The sequence below is a fragment of the Setaria italica genome, chromosome I (assembly GCF_000263155.2).
Source record: "Setaria italica strain Yugu1 chromosome I, Setaria_italica_v2.0, whole genome shotgun sequence".
Classification (NCBI taxonomy): Eukaryota; Viridiplantae; Streptophyta; class Magnoliopsida; order Poales; family Poaceae; genus Setaria; species Setaria italica.
This window is the reverse complement of record NC_028450.1, coordinates 23,816,784-23,836,983: the sequence shown is the minus strand read 5'-3', so window position 1 is coordinate 23,836,983 and position 20,200 is coordinate 23,816,784. Positions and strand designations below refer to the sequence as shown.

At 47.5% G+C, this 20,200-nt stretch overlaps 1 protein-coding gene and 1 long non-coding RNA gene across 2 annotated transcripts; one reads left to right on the top strand and one right to left on the bottom strand.

The window, feature by feature from the left end:
- The first annotated feature begins 751 nt into the window (after positions 1–751).
- On the top strand, positions 752–3,719 carry LOC101765711 (galacturonosyltransferase 8). Its single transcript, XM_004952471.4, has 3 exons — positions 752–1,666; positions 2,276–2,800; positions 3,234–3,719. The coding sequence occupies exons 1-3, from the start codon at positions 869–871 to the stop codon at positions 3,510–3,512; spliced, it is 1,602 nt and encodes a 533-aa protein (XP_004952528.1). The 5' UTR covers positions 752–868; the 3' UTR covers positions 3,513–3,719.
- Positions 3,720–10,687: 6,968 nt separating this feature from the next.
- Positions 10,688–14,244, bottom strand: LOC105914679. Its single transcript, XR_001164386.2, has 3 exons — positions 12,070–14,244; positions 11,783–11,946; positions 10,688–11,193 (listed from the first exon to the last, which is right to left on the bottom strand). It is a non-coding gene; the product is annotated as an uncharacterized LOC105914679 (long non-coding RNA).
- Positions 14,245–20,200: the final 5,956 nt, after the last annotated feature.

Here is a 20,200-nt window from a genome sequence, read left to right as displayed (position 1 = left end):
AATATCCCGCCACAAAAAGAAAAAGAAACCTTGCGTGCGTTTTTTAGACTGATGAGCTCGTTCTACATCTACTCCTTTGCAAAAGTAGAACGAGCTCGATAGTTAGCTAGAGAGAAGTTAGAGATTCACCTCAATCGATTTTCGAATTGGTTCTGGCTTCTGAGGCAATGGATGCCTCGTGAGAGAACAGGAGAATCGATACGGGGATGTGCTTGGTAAGACAAAGTGATGTTGCTCGGAGAATTTGGCAAGGTACTAGAGCTCGAGTGCTCGACTAGCATCGTGTTGCCGAAGGGGCTGATCTAGGCGACTAGGCAGGGGCCGAATCCATTCCAGCGCATTGGTTGGACCTACCGGTCAACGGGATGGTGCGCGGCGCAGAAGATCCGCGTTCCAAAATCCAGCCACCGGGCGGGCCAATACCAGAATTCCGGCCACCGCGCACCGCACGATTCGGCCACTCGACATTCCCATCGGGGTCTGGTGGTTCACCACCGAAACCAACAACACCCCACTGACGAGTGGGCCCACCGGCAGAACAGGGGTCCGCTTCAGTCCGGTACGCGGCCACGAGCCCCGGGCCCACAACCGGACGGACTCCCAGCTCCACAGTCTACCCAGCTAGACCGACATGTGGGACGAGCGCTTGGTGCCCCACGTGCCAGTGAGAACCAGAGGTGTCGGCGACGCGGCTGGACCCGAGGCCATCGCCATTGATCCGCAGATACTAATCCCATTCCCGGTTAATTCCACCCCCTCTCCTCTTCTTCCCCAAGCCCACCACCACTGCACAGTGCGCCACTGCTCCCTTCCTCACCCTCTCCCCGCCAATGCGAGAGGCTCCCGTACCGTGCGAGCTCTGAGACCCATGGCAGCCGTGGCCGGGAGCGCTGGGCGCAGCGCCCGTCCCGTCGTGGCCCTCGCTCTCCTCCTCCTCGCCGTCTCCGCCGCCGCGCCCGTGGCCACCGCCGGCGCGTCCGCGGCCGTGAACGGGGACCGCCTCCGGGCGGAGCAGATCCGGAAGCAGGCCTCGGACGCCGCCGCCTCCGCTGCCGCTCTCGCCGCGGCGTCGCGCCGCCTCCACCTCGACCGCGCGCGCCACCTCCGCCTCCTCTCCTCGCTCCACCGCAACCTCACCAACACGCTCCGCGCCCTCTCCCTCGCCGCCGACGCCGCCACCGTCTCGGACCCCTTCTCCGACCCCGCCGCCGCCGCCAACGCCTCGTCCTCCCGCCAGCTCGACCTCCAGGCCAAGGACCTGATCCGCGCCGCGCGCGCCGCCATCGCCGACTCCAAGCCGCTATTCGACCCGCAGCTCAAGATCCAGCGCCTCAAGGACGCCATCTTCGCGCAGAACGAGCTGCTCGCGCGCGCCAAGAAGCGAGGCGCCTTCGCCTCCCTCATCGCCGCAAAGTCCATCCCCAAGCCGCTCCACTGCCTCGCCGTCCGCCTCACCGCCGAGCGGATCGCCAGGCCCGAGCAGTACGCGGAACCGGTGCCGCCGCCGCGGGCGCTCGAGGACCCCGCGCTCTTCCACTACGCAATCTTCTCCGACAACGTGCTCGCGGCCTCCTGCGTCGTGCGCTCCGCCGTCGCCAACTCCATCGACCCCTCAAAGCACGTCTTCCATGTTGTCACCGACCGGATGAACCTCGGCGCCATGCAGGTTTGCTTCCATTCTGCTTCTCCATCTTGCTTATATATACACTGAAGTATTGCCTACTTTGCACAGCATTTTGTTCCCAAAAACTTGTATCAGTGGTTACTTTAGTGATAATGTAGAATGATCATTCATGCACATCTCTAGATGTAATGGTGTCTTCTACATATTGTGCATTCTTGAAGAAATCTGACATGCCCTTGGTAGAGTATTCTATCCGTTTCTGTTTGTTACTTTCAAATTTACAGAGTCAACATATATAGTCTTAAGGAAGTCCTAGCTCACTAAATATTGCTAGACAGAAGCTTTATTTTGTATAGGTAGATCAGGAACAGTTGAACATCGCAATGGCTGGTTGAGTACTGGATTTTTAGCTTTATACTTAGTGTTTAGAGATAGCAAGTCAGGATCACCCGAGTGGGATACCATTCTGCTAATAAATGCAATGAAAGATTCAGAATCACTATGCTGACTCCTATTTGTCTATGTCTTTTGGCCATTGACATTGTGCTTCTTTAACTGTTGCCTTCTTGTTAAATTTAGTTCACATGGTCATTGGCCCACTGATAGTTTCTGCTAGAAGTGTATTTAAAGTTATATGGCATGCCATTGCAGGTGATAATACGCCGAATGGACTTAAAAGGTGCACACTATGAGGTCAAAGCATTTGAGGATTACAAATTTCTGAACTCCTCGTATGTCCCTGTGCTCCGGCAACTGGAGTCGGCAAACCTCCAAAAATTCTATTTTGAGAACAAGCTTGAGAATGCCACCAAAGATGCTAGCAATATGAAGTTCAGGAATCCCAAGTATCTATCTATGCTCAATCACTTGCGATTCTATTTGCCGGAGATGTACCCGAAGCTGCACCGGATTCTTTTCCTGGACGATGATGTTGTGGTGCAGAGGGATCTTACAGGGCTGTGGAAGATTGACATGGATGGGAAAGTGAATGGAGCAGTAGAAACATGCTTTGGGTCTTTTCATCGGTATTGGCAGTACATGAACTTCTCACATCCCCTTATCAAAGCAAAGTTTAGTCCTAATGCCTGTGGATGGGCATATGGCATGAACTTCTTTGATCTTGATTCTTGGAGGAGGGAGAAGTGTACTGAACAGTACCATTACTGGCAGAATCAGGTAACCATTTAGATATCTCTTGTCCGAAATTCAGAGTTAATGTTCTTAGTTGTTAAATGACCAAGCTGTGTGATAAGTCAATCTGTGTATCTCTGCTACGCCATACAAGAGTAACTCTGTTAATGCTAGACGACAACAGCTAAAATTACTAGGTGTAGAAAATGATTATTTAAATATTGTCAAATTGTTTAGTCAATCTTATTTTAATTAACGCACGGCTTGTCAAAGAGCAAATGTTAATGGTTGTTGTCAAGTAGGGCAGAAGTTAAACTACTAAAGTTAACATTCCCATGGCCCCTGAAATGTGCAGTACTTTTGCCAATCCATGTAACATACTAGTTTGGTGTGAATGGAGGAACTTCTAGCCAATACTCTGCCTTTTCTTCTTCTGTTGATTATTTACCATTGATGAATTCCTTGTTATCATTTTCAGAATGAGAACCGGACATTATGGAAGCTAGGAACGCTGCCCCCAGGCTTAATCACATTCTACTCCACCACGAAGCCTCTGGACAAATCCTGGCATGTTCTTGGGCTTGGGTACAATCCAAGCATCAGCATGGAGGAGATCAGGAATGCTGCTGTTGTGCATTTCAACGGTAATATGAAGCCGTGGCTGGACATCGGTATGAACCAGTTCAGGCACCTTTGGACAAAGTACGTGGACTATGACGATGAATATATCCGTCAATGCAATTTCGCACCACCATAGAAGGCCTAGTTATCTACGAATCCATTCGTGGATGGGAAATCGAGAAGGTTGGTAATTAGAACTAGACTGCCCACTGAAGGGTTACATATGCTGTAAGCACATTTTCTGTAGAGATCCAAAGAGTTTGTCGAGTACAACTGAAGGGACCACAAATTCTTTCTACTCCCTCTGTTCCAAATTGGAGGTCGTTTGACTTTTCCAGGTTCATAGATATTATTATGCGCCTAGACCCTAAAAAGTTAAAACGATTTACAATTTGGAGCTAAGTTAAAATGATCTATATTTTGGAGCTATATCTAGATGCATAATAATATTTATGAATTAAAAAAGCTAAAAGATACAATTTGGAATGGAGGAAGTAGCTCATGACTATGCCACCGATTATGTTATGATGAAAATAATGTTCGCCACATGTACATTATTCTCGTTATGTGTAATAATGTTAATGTCCCCGGTAGCGTGTGTGTCAGATATATGATGTTCATGTAATCATATGGGTCCAAGAACTAAACTTTCTGTTACTCAACGCATTTAGAAGAGGCTTTAATAAAAGTCTAGATACGTGTGGAGTGTCAATTCCATTTTCTTTATATTTGTGTGTCATTCCCTCCATGCGGGCAAAACTGATTGCCATTGTTGACTGCCAACCGAACAGCTTGTGTGACCATTGGTATTGATAAACATGAGCCCATGTCCGGCAGAGCTTTGGAGACGGGCCGTCGCTGAGCTAAAGAGCACGTGCTCTGACCTCTGTCTGAGGCTGCTCATCATCACCGACAGGGGTCTGGTGGTTGGGGGAGGATGGAAATTTTAATGGAAAATTGGTTTTATAGGTCGCCACATCTAGAAAAAAATACAATTAAAAGCTCGTTGTTCCGTAAAATATCATGGAAAGGTTAACCGTCAACCTATAAATAGCATTCCGTGACGTGCAGAGGAAACACCGTCAAGCCTATCCAGCTCATCCCTCCTTGGCTCCTCCTTCCTTCCCAAGGTGAGCGCCGACCGCTCCTTGCCCCTCTTCTCGATGGGCACGCAAAAGCCTGCAGCCGCCTCCTGAGCCCCTAGCCACCTCCAGCTACAGTCCGAGCTCCACGCCGCGCCAAGGATGCGAGGCCGAGGCCGAGCGAGGGCGCTGCCCTAGTCCTCTACTCCATATGCAATCTCTCATCTGTTCTCTCTCCCCCATCGAAGTAAGCGGCCACCTGCGCACCTCCAATCCAAGCACAAGTAGTAATCTATCCATTCAATCCCCCTCTATTGCTCTCCTCAAATTAGCAAGCAGCACGACAGCACCTGCTCAACTCCTGCATCTCCGAATAGAGCAAGCAAGCAGCATGGAGCATGCTATCTCCTTGTTCTACTCGATTTCCCCCTCCCTTCTCTATAGCATCAGAAGCACCTGCTTGCTTCCAAATTTCTCACGCGGGCAAGCACTAAATCCACCACTGCAATCTTCAAGTCCATGAAATCGACACCCTCAGGTACGTCGTAGCCCTTGAGCGAGGGTGTAGGGGAAGCGCCTAGCACCAAGACTTGATGCAGTGAGAGTGTTGGCCCAGCCGTTGTAGCGACGCAGCACGGCCAGGAGCAGGGGCAGGAAGAAGCAGCGGCTTGCCGGCGCAACGGAGGGACGAGGAAGGCGTTCGGCTTTGGAAAGTCCGGAAGAAACATGGGAGGGAGGAGGTGTCTAAGACGGACGACGTTAACGGCATTTCCACTCGAACGTCACGGAATGCTATTTCCAGTTGACGGTTGAATCTTTTGATGGTATTTTACGGGATGGCAAACTTTCAATGGTATTTCCCAGATGAAGTGATTTTTCGATGCTATGAAACCAATTTTCCCAAATGTTAATCTTTCTGCGCCAGCCGCTACTGCAGTGTAGCACCACACCATTCTCCTTGGGCCTTAACCCTTAAATATCAAGTTCTATAAGCTGAAAGTAGAAGGCAACGCATTTCTTTTTTCTGAAATACTCTCTCCATCCTAAATTACAATTCATTTTGGCTTTTATATGTACATTACTTTTCCTATGTATCTAGACATAGTATATATCTAGGTGCACACCAAAAGTTATGTATATAGAAAAATCAAAATAAATAGTAATATTGGACGGAAGGAGTAGTAAGTTGAATGGATGTTTTCTTCCAACCTTTTGAGTACACATACAAAGGAATATGAAAAATCACCCTATGTCCCTATACTTCTAAGCATGGGAGAGCCAGCCATGAAGCAACAGATGTGAGTGTGCAGTGCTGCTGTTGCCTGTAATTCTGACTGATGCACTGTCTCATTTTATCACCAGTGGCCAGATGGCCCATGGACAGATAAGATGTTCCAACTTCTTTATACAGGTAATACCTGAAGCAAGACATCAAGAATGATGAAAGCCTTTTTTATCTTTATTTACAAATATTTGTGGCTTCTAGCTATTGTTTCGCTATTCATGGATTTACAAGTATGCCAAATGCCTTAGTTGCATGTCGACATGTCATAAAGTTGATTACCCAAACCCGAGTCACTCAGGTTTTCGTAAATAACCCTTAACAGTAAGCTAATTGACATGAACCTTGTGAAGCTGTTGAATAAATTATGAGGTGTAAACTATACTTTCACTTTACAGATTCGAAGTAGGGCAGTCACCCGAAATGTGCTTATCGACATACCTTTTCAATCTTTCGTCATTCTGTAGCCATGAACGTGCTGTCGGGTTTGTCCTTCAATGGCATATCCACGGATGGAAGAGGAGGGAGATCAGATAAGAAAACAAATTTCAGATTGGAGATCTCGCCTGTTAAACTTCAATTTGCCACCTGATGATATCTTTGTAAAGTTCGTATTTTCTTAGCTAAATGAGGCCCGGACCTTGCTCTGCCATTTATATGGATATTTTTTATTGGCATATCCATTGTAAAGAGGAATAGAATCATATCCATGAATTGTGTACTTGGAGCAATGGTTTGGCATAGTTACTGTTACCTGTTGCTGATTGTGACTTGCAAGTCCACCATTTCTGCTTCTTCCATATCCCTAGGGGGCAAAAAAAAAATGCAAAACAAAATCACTACAATCATTCCGTGCACCATATTCAGCACAAATTTCAATCATGTTGACATGTTTGGCAATTTCTAGGCAATTAGGCAAATGCTTAAAATGTTGCTAGGCGCGTTACACTTATCTTGCTTGTCAGTGACTCAAGTTCTGCATGCAAGAACTGAAGAAAGGCTTCAGAGTCCTCGAGGAAGTTCCGGCGATGTAGCAGCTGCATTGCACGCTGATCCCTTCTTTTAACTTGTCATGGAGGGTTCTTAAGGTCCTGTTTGGTATGGCTCCAACTTCGGGTGGAGCTGCTCCACTTCAGAACTTCACATAGAGCCAGCTCCGCTCCAAAACTCCAGAACAAAAATAGGGTGTTTGGCTAGATGGGTGCTCTCAGCTCCAAAAAAGATCGATTTCAGTGTGGATTGCCATTGTTGCCCCCCAATTAAGGTCCCACTTGTCATCCTCTCTATCCCATCTTCTTCTTCCTCTTTTTCCACTGCACTGTGCCGCACATGGGAGACCCTCCACGGGCGGCGGGCGGCGACGGGCGTCGCCGGGCGGCGGGGCGGCGACGGGCGACGGGCGGCGGGCGGCGAGCGGCGACGGACGTCGCCGGGCGGTGGGACGGCGACGGGCGGCGGGGCCGGCCGACCACGAGGGCGGCGACGGGTGGGGCTCTGGCGGCGAGTGGGGCTCGGGAGAATAGACGGGCGGCGGGCGGCGACGGGCGTCGCCGGGAGGCGGGGCGGCGACGGGCGACAGGCAACGGGGACGGCCGGCCACGGGGGCGGCAACGGGCGACGCCGGGCGGCGGGCGGCGATGGGCGCGGCGACAGGCGGCGGGCGTCGCCGGGCAGCGGGGCCGGCCGGCCACGGGGGCGGCGACGGGCGAGGCTCTGGCGGCAAGTGGGGCTCGGGAGAATAGAAGGGAGAATAGAATGAAACGATTTTTTGTGTAACCAGTAGCATTGGTGGGTAATTACCCACCAACTCCACGAGGAGGTTAAAAAGAGAGGTTTCTGGAGTAGCAAAAGAGGTGCTCCAAAACTCCACCTCCATTTGCACTACAGCTCCATGGAGTTGGCAACTCCATAGAGTTTTGGAGTTGGGGTGTTTGGCTCAATTTTTTGATGGAGTTGCTGGAGTTTAGGAGTGGAGCCGTGCCAAACAGGACCTAAATATTTCGTCGATATGCATATCAGAAGACATGAGTGATTTAAATTATTATTTAAATCACTTGGAGTGTTCTTAAATGATTTAAAGATTTATTTAAATAGGTACATGGACTTACCACGGGATTATTTTTTTTAACGGACGGTAAGAGATTTGCCGAATTTTTATTAGACGAAAAGGAATAAAGAAACAATATAAAGAAACAGACAACACAACTCAACAGCAACTCAACGACCGGGCCACTAGCCACGCACTCAACAAATTAAAGAAGAGGGGAGTGAGACGACCGCGGGCGCTCACATGACAATCCCAAAGAGAAAAACAACCAAAGACGTTCCCAACGGTCGGGCTGCCTACAACATCGGTGTTCCGTGCGGGAGACATTACCATCCGGTATTGATTTATGTCCTCTTTGATTAAGAATGCCACCTCATCAACTGGTTTTGCTTCACCGATATGGGTTTATGTCCTCTTTTTGTCGTGTATTCCCCATCCGATGTCCACCTCCAAGAGATCTCGTCCTCAATGCTGTTGTCCATATGTAGCAATTGAATTTCTTCCCATAGGTGCACATACTCCCTGATTTCCTCCTAAGTTGTGAGCGGGCATACTTGATCAATCCAGTAGTTGTCCTGCAATGCTCGGTGTGCTGAGAATTGTTTTCGTCTGGATCGTTGGAATAAGAGCGGCGCCAAATTTCTTGGTGACGCCCTGCTCACCCAAGACGAGTGGCAAAAGTTAGCTTTTTTCCCGTTACCCACCACCACTACAATTGAGGCATAGAATAGGCCTTTGTCATGTTTGTCACAAGGGATACCCAATCCTACCTAAAGTCTGTTCGAATGTTTCCATCGGAACCAGCACCAACGCATTCTTAGAGCTCTAGCGAGTTGCTCTAGGTCAAGAATTTCTAGCCCTCCTAAATCTTTTGGCAAACACACTGTTGGCCAGTTGACCAAATAATGTCCTCCATTGACCTTTTCCGGTTCGACTCCTTTCCATAAAAAGCCTCATTTGAGTCAATCGATTTGTTTGATCAGCCACTTTTGCGTTGGGAAGGCTGTGAGGTAGTAAATTGGTTGAGAAGTCAGCACACTCTTTACTAGTGTCTCTCTTCCGACCGAGGACAACAATTTCCCTTTCCATCCAGGTAGTCTTCCTCCTATCTTATTGATCAGCGGTTGAATGTCCACCCTCCTGAGTTTGCGGGTGTGGAGAGGTAATCCCAGATATTTTCCAGGGAATGAAGAAGTGTTTTTCCTAGGAAGTCTGTTAGAGCTTCTGAGATGATATCCTCGCTGCAACGAATGGGGAATATCTCTATCTTATTCATGTTAATCTTGAGGCCGGAGCATTCGCCGAATGTATGTAGCAACTGGCCGATATGGTGCAGTTCTGTTCGATCCGTGTTCGCGAAAATTGCCGCATCATCGGCATGTAGAGAGCATCTCATTTTTGCCGCTCGAGGGAGGATGGGGTTTATGATGTTGTTACTAGCGGCCATCTTGATTAACTTGTGGAGTGGGTCAATGGCCAGGACGAACAACATGGGTGATAGTGGGTCACCTTGTTGAAGGCGTCTTGCATGCTTGAATTTTTCCCCCAGGCACTCCATTGAGCAATACCTTTGAGGATGATGTGGCTAACAAGGCTGTGATCCAGTCTCTCCATTTTTGGCCAAAACCAAGAGCCTGTAGAGTTTCTATGAGGAACACCTAGCTGATCGAGTCAAATGCCTTAGAGATGTCGAGCTTTATAAACAATGCCGGTCGTTTTGATTTGTGCAAGGCTTTGATCACACCTTGTACATAAACAAAGTTGTCATGTATACATCATTTTTTTATGAAGGCATTCTGGCACCCGGAAACTAGTTCATTAAGCTTTGGAGCCAACCTATCGGCAAGTACCTTTGTTATGATCTTTGCTAAGCTATTGATAAGACTAATTGGTCTAAAATTTGCCACTCTGGTCGCTCCATCTTTTTTGGGCAGCAAGACAATGTTGGCTTCATTGATCAATTCCATCCGTCTAGTCCTGAGAGAGTGGAAAGCTTGTAATGCTTCTGTTAGATCATTGCCGATCGTTGCCCAGCACTTTTTGTAGAAGAGGCCGATAAAGCTGTCCAGGCCCGGTGATTTCTCTACTGGCCGGTGCATGACCATGTTTTTGATCTCATCCATGTCAAAGGGGGTTTATGCGAGGTTGGCCCAGTTTAAGATTAGGGTTCTTTCTTGCATTTTGCCCAGTAGATTGGCAAAGTGTTGGTATACTGCTTCTTTTTGCTGGTGATTGGTCGTTGTTCCATGGGTTGGTTAGTGCAGGAATGTGTAACTTCCTTTTCCTATTATTTGCATGTATCATAAACAACTGTGTGCAAGTGTCGCCTTTACGTATCCATGTTAATCTAGAGTGCTGTCTTGCACGGGTCCACTGGATTGGCACTGATTTAGCTTTCAAGTATCGCCGAAACTCTAACTCCTCTGGCGTGAGCGTCCTTTGCTCTTGTAGGGCATGGCCATAAAGAGAGGGCAGTGGTCCGAGCCCATAGTCGACAAGGCTTGTAGGTCCAAGTTTGGGAACAGGAGGTGTGCCATTCTGGCGAGCCCAAGAACCTGTCGATTCTTGTAAATGTGGGGTTGTCCTGTTCATTGCTCCAAGTAAACCTTCTCCCACGCAGGTCGATTTCCATTAATTGAGTCTCATCTAGAGCCTGCTTGAACCGGTTCATCAAAGTCCTATTTAGTCTGTTGTTGTTCTTATCCTCTACCTTGTATATGAGAATGCCTCCACTGATGCCTATCACTGGTAGAGCCACAAAGTTCTTTGCAAAACTCTATCTTAGCATGTCTGCTACTAGTTTGGACGTCCACTGGGCGATTTTGGTCTCCTGGAGGCACACTACCATTGCCCTAGATGAGCGGACAGCGTTTCGTACATTTGCTCTTCTTGCGGCCACGTTCAGACTATGTACATTCCAACACAGGATATTACAATCTTTTTGTGACATGGAGATGAAGTACACAACTAACATTAAACCCCTGGGGAGCAACATTCTGTAGGTTACAAGGCTTGGCGCTAGGGCTAGATACAAAGCCTGGTTCGCTCTGAGGGCGGCGATTCGCGTGAGATCGCAGCGATGAGCTTCATGGACACTGGTGCTGGGCCATCGACCCGGAACAAAGCACCGCTGAAGCCACTAGGCCAAATTGCCGACCCAATTACTATTACAAACCAGAATGAGTTCGAATTCAAGATCGAGATCTAGAGTCTGCCTAACATTACTGAAAGTAAAAATGACCCACATCTTGAGGCTCTGGTCCATTAGGCCGTCTGGGCGTCCACCCCTGCTGCTGGTGCTGGGGCAATCTTGCTCTTCTTTCATTCTTGTTCTTGGGCTGGTTCCCGTGCTCCACCAAGGTCTGGATCGCCTCATCTTCAGGCCGGTCAACGGCTTTGGGAGGTGCTGTGCCAAATGATTAAAATTAGGATTAGGTGATCTTTTGACTTTGGGGATAATTCACCAAGATTATTATTCAGCACTCTTTGCGCTAGTTGAATGCTATCTTTGCTCGGATGCAGCTTTATTTTATCTGCTAATCTGGAGCTTTTTCTTTGTGCACTAGCTGTTTCCGAATGGGTCTCAGTAGGTTGGATGGGATTAGCTCTAGGCGGAGTGTGCAGGAGGGTAGCATTTTCTATGAAATCAATGAATGGTTCTAAATCATTGAACTTGGTGCTGTTTTCATTGTTGACCATATTGTGGGTTTCATTGTTAGTGCTGCAGCCCACACTATCATTGATGGAGACTTGTATTGTTGTGGGTGCTGAAATGGTGTTCTACCACTGAGGTGAGGATGCGTTGGTGTTTTCATCTCTGGTGACGTTGCTGTCTTCCATGGTGTCATTGTTATTTTCAGTAGGCTGCATCTCTACTACAAAGTGATTGGAATTGGAATTCCTTTCTAGCTGAGCATCTATTGGTGCACAGATTTGTAATGTACTAGGTGTGGTACTGTTTGAATCAAAAGCTTCTATTGCCCCTAATGACCAACCTGCAGGTTCGTGTGGATGGGCGTTGTCTTCTTCAGTGCTTCTGTGGTAGTGCCATCATCAGGCTGCTCCATGTCCCCTCCAGGGCCGCGTGGGGAGGCGACGGGGGTCCAACCGGCAGCCGACTCCAGCATCTCCTGAATGCGACTCTCCTTAGATGGGTGCCCTGCAAGAACATGTTGGGTGAGAGGCTCATCCCTCATGGGGTCCCAGTCCTCCTTGTTTGCCAAAGTGAAGTGTTCAGGGTGACGCATAAACCAACTAGGATCCTCGGCGATGGGAGACACACCTAGGATCTGCACCAGGGAATTGGCGAAGGAAGGAGACTCGCTTGTTGCTCTTCTTCCTCCAGAACGTCTGCTTGCCTGTTATCTTCTGCTGGTGAGGAGTCTCCTGGGTGAAGTCTCTATTGCGGTAGTTCTGGTTGCCTGCCCGGTGACGCCTGGAGCTGTAGCAGTCTTCCACCGTGCCATGGCAACGTGTTGCCCGCCCCCAGGAGGACTGGCTGCGGTGATGTCGTGTGCCATGGTGGAAGGTGTCGTCGTCGTGATTGTCCCGGTCTCGGCGAGGGCGGTAGTCGCGGCCGGTGTGGTTGTCGTGGTGCTGCCCGCTGCGTCACTCTCCCAGCGAGTCCGCGACATCGTAGTTCCACAGGAACTCCCAGCGTGGCTTCCTATTGGGCGGCCCCCGCCGCCACCACCTCGCCCGTGAAGGAAGGCAAGGCCCTCCACCACATCGAGGTGAAGGTGCAGCTTGTAGTCGTACGCGCCCTTAATGTCTTGTGGCGGGTCAGAGTGTTGCACGAAGTTGTCATTGTCGGCTATCTCCTGGTCTGGGTTGGTGACGGTGAGCAATACCTTTCTGGGGATCTTGCTTGGGTTGGAGGACCACGCCCACATGAATGCCTCTCGATGTAGTGGATGGCGCAGTGTTGTTCGATGATCTTGGCCACCACCTCCTCCGACCAGGTGTGCATGGGCACACCTCGATGCGCAGCCTCACCCGGAACTCAAGCTTGTTCTCCATGGTGCCACAATGCTCCATCCACTGCTCGAAGTTGAAGACACATCCCCTGCTCCAAATGCCTTGGTGGTGAAGGACTCGATTGCAGGCCCTGCGGTCAGAGAATAAAACGAGGTGCTGCTCCGAAAAATGCTTCATGACCTTCACCTCTTGGCATGAGATGTGTAGTTTCTCCTCCAGAGCGTCGATGACGTGGTGGGGCACAGAGTCATGGCTGTTGTCGTTGAGCTAGCAAACGGCTGTCTTGCCGATCAGGGACTCCCTCTTGCGCTTGATCGACCCCGTCGCGAAGATCGCGCAGGTCGCGAACTCCGATCGTGCATGGGAGTCCCTTGGGTACGTCGCCATGTCCTCTTTCACTATCTTACCCTTAGACACCTGGAGGTAGGAGCATTCGACCATCCGCACGGTCGAACCCCCAGCTGGAGCTCCGCCAAAAGGGGGAGCAGAACTATGAGGGGGAGTGTGAAGCTGTGGATGCAGCTCCATAGCCGGCCTCTTAAAGGGAGTCCTCCTGGAGGGACAGCGGTGCTCCTTGTGCCCAACTAAAGACATCACCAGCATTTGAGTCGGCTCCTACAATCTGCAACCTTGTGCTCGGTGGAGAAATAATTAAGACATTTGCCCCTGACGTGTGCCAAGTATGACTGTCGTCTCTGCTCATCCTTTTTCAGTTGGTGTGGCAGTGAATTCTCTCTTGAATGTTTGTTGGTCTGGCACCACCAGTAGGCCAGTTTGACTATCTAATAACCATGCTCATCAATTTGATCTGTCCATTGTGCATCATCATGTTGAATTCTTGGTGGTGGATCCATGGGAGGGCTCTGTCCAGGATGTACTTGAAAAGATGGGGATTGAAAGCTCATCCTCCTCCTAGAGGTGGAGCATTCACCCTGCTGGATTTTCTTGGGCATCGTTGAGCTGCTTCCCCCTTTGGTCTTGAATGGATGTGATTACTGTCCTTGTGTGGTAGTTGAATTGATTCCCTTCCCTTTCTCTGCTTGAGTGAATCTCCTCTTCTCTTTCTCCATAACTCGATCTCCTTGTGCTGAGGTGGCTGTGATGTTGTAAGCTGGCGGATCTTGCTGGATCTCCTGATTAATGCGCCTTTGAATAAGGTCGAGAACCAATGGATCTGTCTCCTCCTGGCTACCCTCGAGCCCAACACCTCTGTGCGTCGTATTGAATCCAGTTTGAAGATGAATCTCTCAAGCAAGATCTGGGAGGATTACTGCCGCATTAGGCTGCATCAACTGTACCTGCGAGTGACGTCATGCTGACAAGTGCTGACACGCCATCGGAAGGAGCTCCGTCGTGGTCATACTCGAAGCCATCTCGATCTCCTCCGTCCTTGCATCGCTTGTGATGATAGCTGGATGAGCTTGTAGATCATCCGTCGGCATCTCCAAATCTGCAGTGGATGGAGCTAGGTTGGCTTTGATGGTTGTGGATCTAGACGGGATTTGGGTTTGGGTTGTAGGCTGGTTTTCACTATGGGAGTCGCATCCCGTGGGGACGAGGGAGGGGGTGGATGGGTCCATTCTTCCCTGATACCACGGGATTATCGGACTTGTTAATATTTTATTGCCGATCAATATCTACGTGTGCGAGGATGTCGATGAGATTGGGATCCTTGGGGACTTGTCGGACTTTTTGACGGCAGTGAGGTAGAGGAGGCCCCCCATCCTTGGAGAAGCGGATGCACTCCACCTTGACGTCCCGCCTCGGTAGGGAGATTGCTCTCTAAAGATCGGTGCCAGTTTAGCATGAGGCGACGGGCAGGGTGAAGGCTGCGCATGGGCAGAGCTACAGGGTATGCCGGGTGGGCCCCGGCATACCCTAGGCCCCAGCAGGCCAGCACCTTGTAAATCCGTCAGGAGGTAGGAGGCAAGCACCTAGTCCGTCAGGACTCAAGAGGCAGGCACCCAGGCGGCAAGCGCCAGTCTGTCAGGAGGTAGGACGCAGGACGGCAGGAGCCCACGTTCCCCACGACTGTGACGATTCGTTTCCTCCTGTGATGATTCCTTTCCTGATTTCCTCTGCCATGGCGCCCAGGCCTAGCCGCGTAGCAAACGATTCCATGCGTCATGACGTCAGTCCGAGACTCGACGACTCGCGATCCCTCCAATTCCGCTCGGCGCCGCGCCACCGCCATGGCGCCACGAGTCCACGACTCCTCCGCAGTCCGCTTGCTAGACGTTGTCAAACCGCCACGACCCCTCCTGTCCTCCGCGGCAACACCGCCAATCGCCGCACCAGGCCACCCGGGCCGGCCAGTGCGTCTGCGCAAGTGCGCGACTGCGCGTGGGAATTTGTGCCGTTGCGCAAAAACTTTTGATCGTCCACAAGGAGGTTTAAGATGAATCTATCTTCTATTTTTTTCTTATTTGAAAAAACTTATATTCTTAAATATTTTTATTTATTTATGTATGAGTGTTTTTTTTATTTTAATTCGTGAGTTTATTGAACGGACCATCAATCCATCAACATTCTTAAATTAATATCGTGTGAGGATGTGATTTGTAAGTTTTCTACCTAAAAGTTTAGAACATGATTATATCGTTACATATTTGTTTTGCTATAATGTCTAGTAAGTTGTTGTACTTACATTTCATAGACATTGTTTTTTTCCAGAACGGTTGGATTATGAAGAGAGGCGGAGATATTGCATCTCTTTTTCATAAACACGCAGCAAAGAAGGCAGCAACTGTTGTTGCTTCAAACACTGTCTCATCTCCAGTTGAAACTTTTGTGGAAGAACAGAATCAGGAGCAGGATAGAGTGGTAGTTGAAGAAATCGTGGATCCTGTGCCCTCACCTCCGCCATTGCAACCACCCACATCACATCCGCCGATTTATGACATCAATCATCTTCCACATGATCCAAGTGAAAGGCAGCCCATTGAAAGTTATCATGTTAATGATCAAGATGCAATTCGAAGATCATATATTATTAAAGGCCGATTCAAACCTATTAATCATGATTTTCCATCAAGAAAAATTAGAGGTAGGGATCGCCAATTCAATTATGTATGGATGTATAATCATGAGTGGCTTGAATATAGTATCAACAAGGATTCTGCGTTTTTCTTTATATGCTACTTGTTCAAGAAGGGTGCTGGGTCAAATATATTTATTGTTGGAGGAGGGAATAATTGGAATATAGGAAACAAAGCACTTCTCAAACATAGTGGTTCTATGGCACACAATGCAGCTCAGGAGAGATACATTGGTTTTATAAATCCCAAGGTAGCAATTGATTATCACATTGAGAAGTGGACTGATGAGGATCTTCATCTTTATAAGAAAAGGTTGACATATTCACTTAGATGTATCAAGTTTCTTTTGCATCAAGGATTGGCATTTTGTGGACATGATGAAAATGAAGAGTTTTGCATCAAGGATTGGCATTTCGTGGACATGATGAAAATGAAGAGTCTAGCAACAGAGGAAATTTCGCTGAACTTTTGAAGTTTCTTGCCGGAAACAGTGATGAAGTGAACAAGTATGTCTTGAATAATACTCCAGGTAATTGCACCTTAACTAGCCCAGAGATACAAAAGTAAATTATTCATTGTTGTGCCATAGAAACTAGAAAGAAAATAATTGAAGAACTTGATGATGAGCCCTATGCAATTTTAGCTGATGAGTCCAGTGACATATCACATAAAGAACAACTAGCTCTGTGTTTGCGTTATGTTGATAAACTTGGAAGGCCATGTGAACACTTTATTGGAGTTGTTCATGTAGATGATACTACCTCTTTGTCACTTAAGGAAGCTATTGAGGGTTTACTTGTTAGTCATGGATTGACTATGACTCAAATTAGAGGTCAAGGTTATGATGGGGCCAGCAATATGAAAGGAGATATTAAAGGGCTAAAAACATTGATCATGCAAGAATCACCTTCTGCATATTATATCCATTGCTTTGCACATCAACTCCAACTAGTTCTTGTTGCTGTTGCCAAGAGAAATACTGATTGTAAGAGCTTTTTTGATCAAGTATCTATCTTATTGAATATTATTGGAGTTTCTTACAAGTGTCATGATATGCTTCGAACTGCTAGGCTTGAGAATATCAAGAAAGCACTTGAGTGTGGTGAGCTGGGAGTGGATTAAATCAAGAGATGAGTTTGCCTAGGCCTAGTGAAACTTGATGGGGCTCTCATTACAAAACTATATGCAGCATCATTACAATGTATTCCTCAATCCATGATGTGCTCATTGATCTTGGTGATGATATTTCACATAAGGATGATTGGACAAAGATACATTTTGTGCTTGGAGCATTTGAAACTTTTAAGTTCGTTTTCTTTGTGCACTTAATGTTTGTTATTCTTGGATACACAAATGAGTTATCCGAGTGTTTGCAGAGAAGGGATCAAGATATTCTTAATGCAATCTCCCTTGTTAATGTGGCAAAGAACAAAATGCAACAGTTAAGGTATGATGGTTGGGACCACTTCCTTGAGAGAGTCACTTCTTTTTGCATTAAACATGATGTTGAAGTTCCTACTATGGATGGTGATTATGTGCCATATGGAAAATCAGCAAGGTATGCCCATGCCCGAAACCAAACAAATGATGACCATTTTAGAAGAGAAGTATATATTGGTGTCATTGATCAAATTAGTCAAGAGCTTGATAATCGGTTTGATAAGATCAATATGAAGCTACTTTCGTGTATGTCAGCCTTTAGTCCTTCCAATTCATTTGCTTCATTTGATGCACAGAAGATATGCTAATTGGCTGAATTTTATTGTAAGGACTTCTCCAACAATGATTTGCTAAAACTTGAATTGCAACTTGATAATTATATTGATGATATGCGACGAGATGATAGCTTCAAGGGTCTAGACAACATCGTTGATCTCTCAGTTAAGCTTGTTCAAACACTGAGGTACAAAATGTATGATATGGTTTACTTGCTTCTCAAATTGATATTGCTTTTACCAGTGGCAACAACAAGTGTTGAAAGGGTATTTTATGCGATGGTTAAAGTGAAAACAAAGTTAAGGAATAAGCTAGGTGATAGTATTTTGGATGATTGTCTAGTCACATTTATTGAGCGAGATATTTTCTTCCAAGTGAATGAAGATATAATCAAGACATTCATATCATTCAAAAAGCGCCAGTTAAACAAAGCAGACAAGTAATATTGTAAATTTCTTTTATGCTATATTTCGAACTATTTATATTGTGATTTGTTATTGTTTCTAGCTTAATCTTTGAATTTATCGAATTGTAAATAATTTTATCGAATTGTATAAGATTTTGTTTTGACATACCATGTGGTAAAATTCCTATGGTAAAATTCTAGATCCACCACTGCGGCCGCGGGCCTTGGAGCTACCGCGAGCAAACCGGATCCAGTTCCTACACCATTAGCAGCTCCTCAGGTACCCTCTCGATTGCCTACACGTCCACCGGCTCTCGCCTGTCGTCTTCTATCTCTATATATGGAGGCGGCCATGCACTTGGAAGAAATGGAGAAGAAGGATGCTGAGTTTGTTCAACCAGTCAAGAAGCCCCGCATAGAAACGGGGAACGGGAAGAAGGCGAAGCGAATCAAAAGCGCCAAGGAATTCTTTGGTGCGCCGTCGGCGAAATGCAGCATCGAAGGCGCCGACATGGGTGTCCTTGAGAGGTGGTTGATGGAGCTGGGTATCGGGTGGGTTCTCCACCTCGCTGATGGTGTCGCTGCTGGGAAACTCAAGCTGGATCCGAATCATGCATCGAGCTGGATCCGGGCTCTCACCGAGATCACGAATACCTTTTGTCTCATGGTGTCGCTCTTGCCTGGTCACGTCTCCGAGGAGGAAGAAGATGCTGCTGCTGCTGCTGCTATGGAGAGTGAGTACATTTCCAGTTTGCAAGATTTATCCATTATCCAACAAGCCATGTTGAAAATGCTCGCTTTTGTTGACTTCATAGATGTTCTGCCAAATCTTACCGCTAGTACTTGTGAAGTTGTTGTTGCCAGAAGCTCCATGCCCTGCTCCGTGTGCGCCATACTCTGTCCAAGGCCTTGTCCGAGATCCGGTTGCTATTCGATGATCCATCACCCTCTGCACGAGTCGTTGAGAGGATACGGAGCGAGATAGGCAGTGTCCTACTAGCAAAGGAGGGCAAGGCGGCTGATGCCATAAGGAGCCAAGTGGAGGAGGTTTCGGCTCGAATCATGGAATCACTGGAGGACGACCAAGACTCTTCTGGCACTCACAAGGTCACTCCGTCCGTATTAAGCTACATCAGATTCTTGCGGACAAACTACCGGACATTGGATGCAGTTGTCTGTGAGTATGTGCCTCAGATTGGGGACCTATCACCTTTGGACAGCATGAGTCTTGTCGAAGTCTGAAGAATTCCCAAATCAAAGCCTCGGGTTCTTATTCCTGCTCAACAACTCACATTTCATACAGCAGAGCAACTGCGTTCTTTACTTATCCAAATCCTACGAGGTAACCCTCACCCGCAAACTCGAGCGCTATATGGAGAGTTATATACAGGTATCGTGGGCACCGGTGTTGTCATGCTCCGGCACCTCGTTGCTTTAGGAGAAACTACTCCCCACTGCCTTACAAGTTCCAGTCTGAGTTTCTGAAGACCTACAATACCCAAAAGCTGTGGAAGGTCCCAGATCCCGAGCTGAGGAAAACGCTGCCCAGAGCTATCACCGAGAAAATCGTTTCAGGCTATACAGAATACATAGAGGATAACAAAATTACCACCCTAAAATTCACTCCCCGGGACCTGGAAGAGATGTTGCAAGAGCTCTTCCAAGGATGAACGAGAGCACAATACGTTACATTCTATGTTGATTTTGAGATGGAATGCTAACATTGTTGCTTCAAGTGACATGGCTTCTGAAGCTGTGAGTAAAAGATCCCTCTAGATTGACACGCAACGCCAGTTGGCGGTGGCGGCCAGGCAACGCTTTCTGCTGGTGTGACACCCCCTACTGTAGCGCGTCCGGCAACAGATGCCGTGCAACCCTTCACAGCGACACGCATGTGATCGGCAGGGCTTCTACGGAAACTACCTACAGACTACAGGATCTTTGGTTTCTATCTATTTCTTGCATGCAATTCTAAGGATTAGTTGCCTCTGTTGTACCATTCCAAACTATATGTACCGATTCCATTTATAATGGAAACGTATTGATTGTTCAATCAATTAAGGCTTTATTTAATTTACACTTCCATGGTACCATGAGGGGGTGTTTGGTTACGGGGACTAAAGTTTAGTCCCTATATACTAATTACGAGTATTAAATATAGATTAATTACAAAATCAATTGCATAAATGAAGGCTAATTCGTTCGTTTATGCAATTGGTTTTGTAATTAACCTATATTTAATACTCTTAATTAATATCTAAACATTCGACACCTCT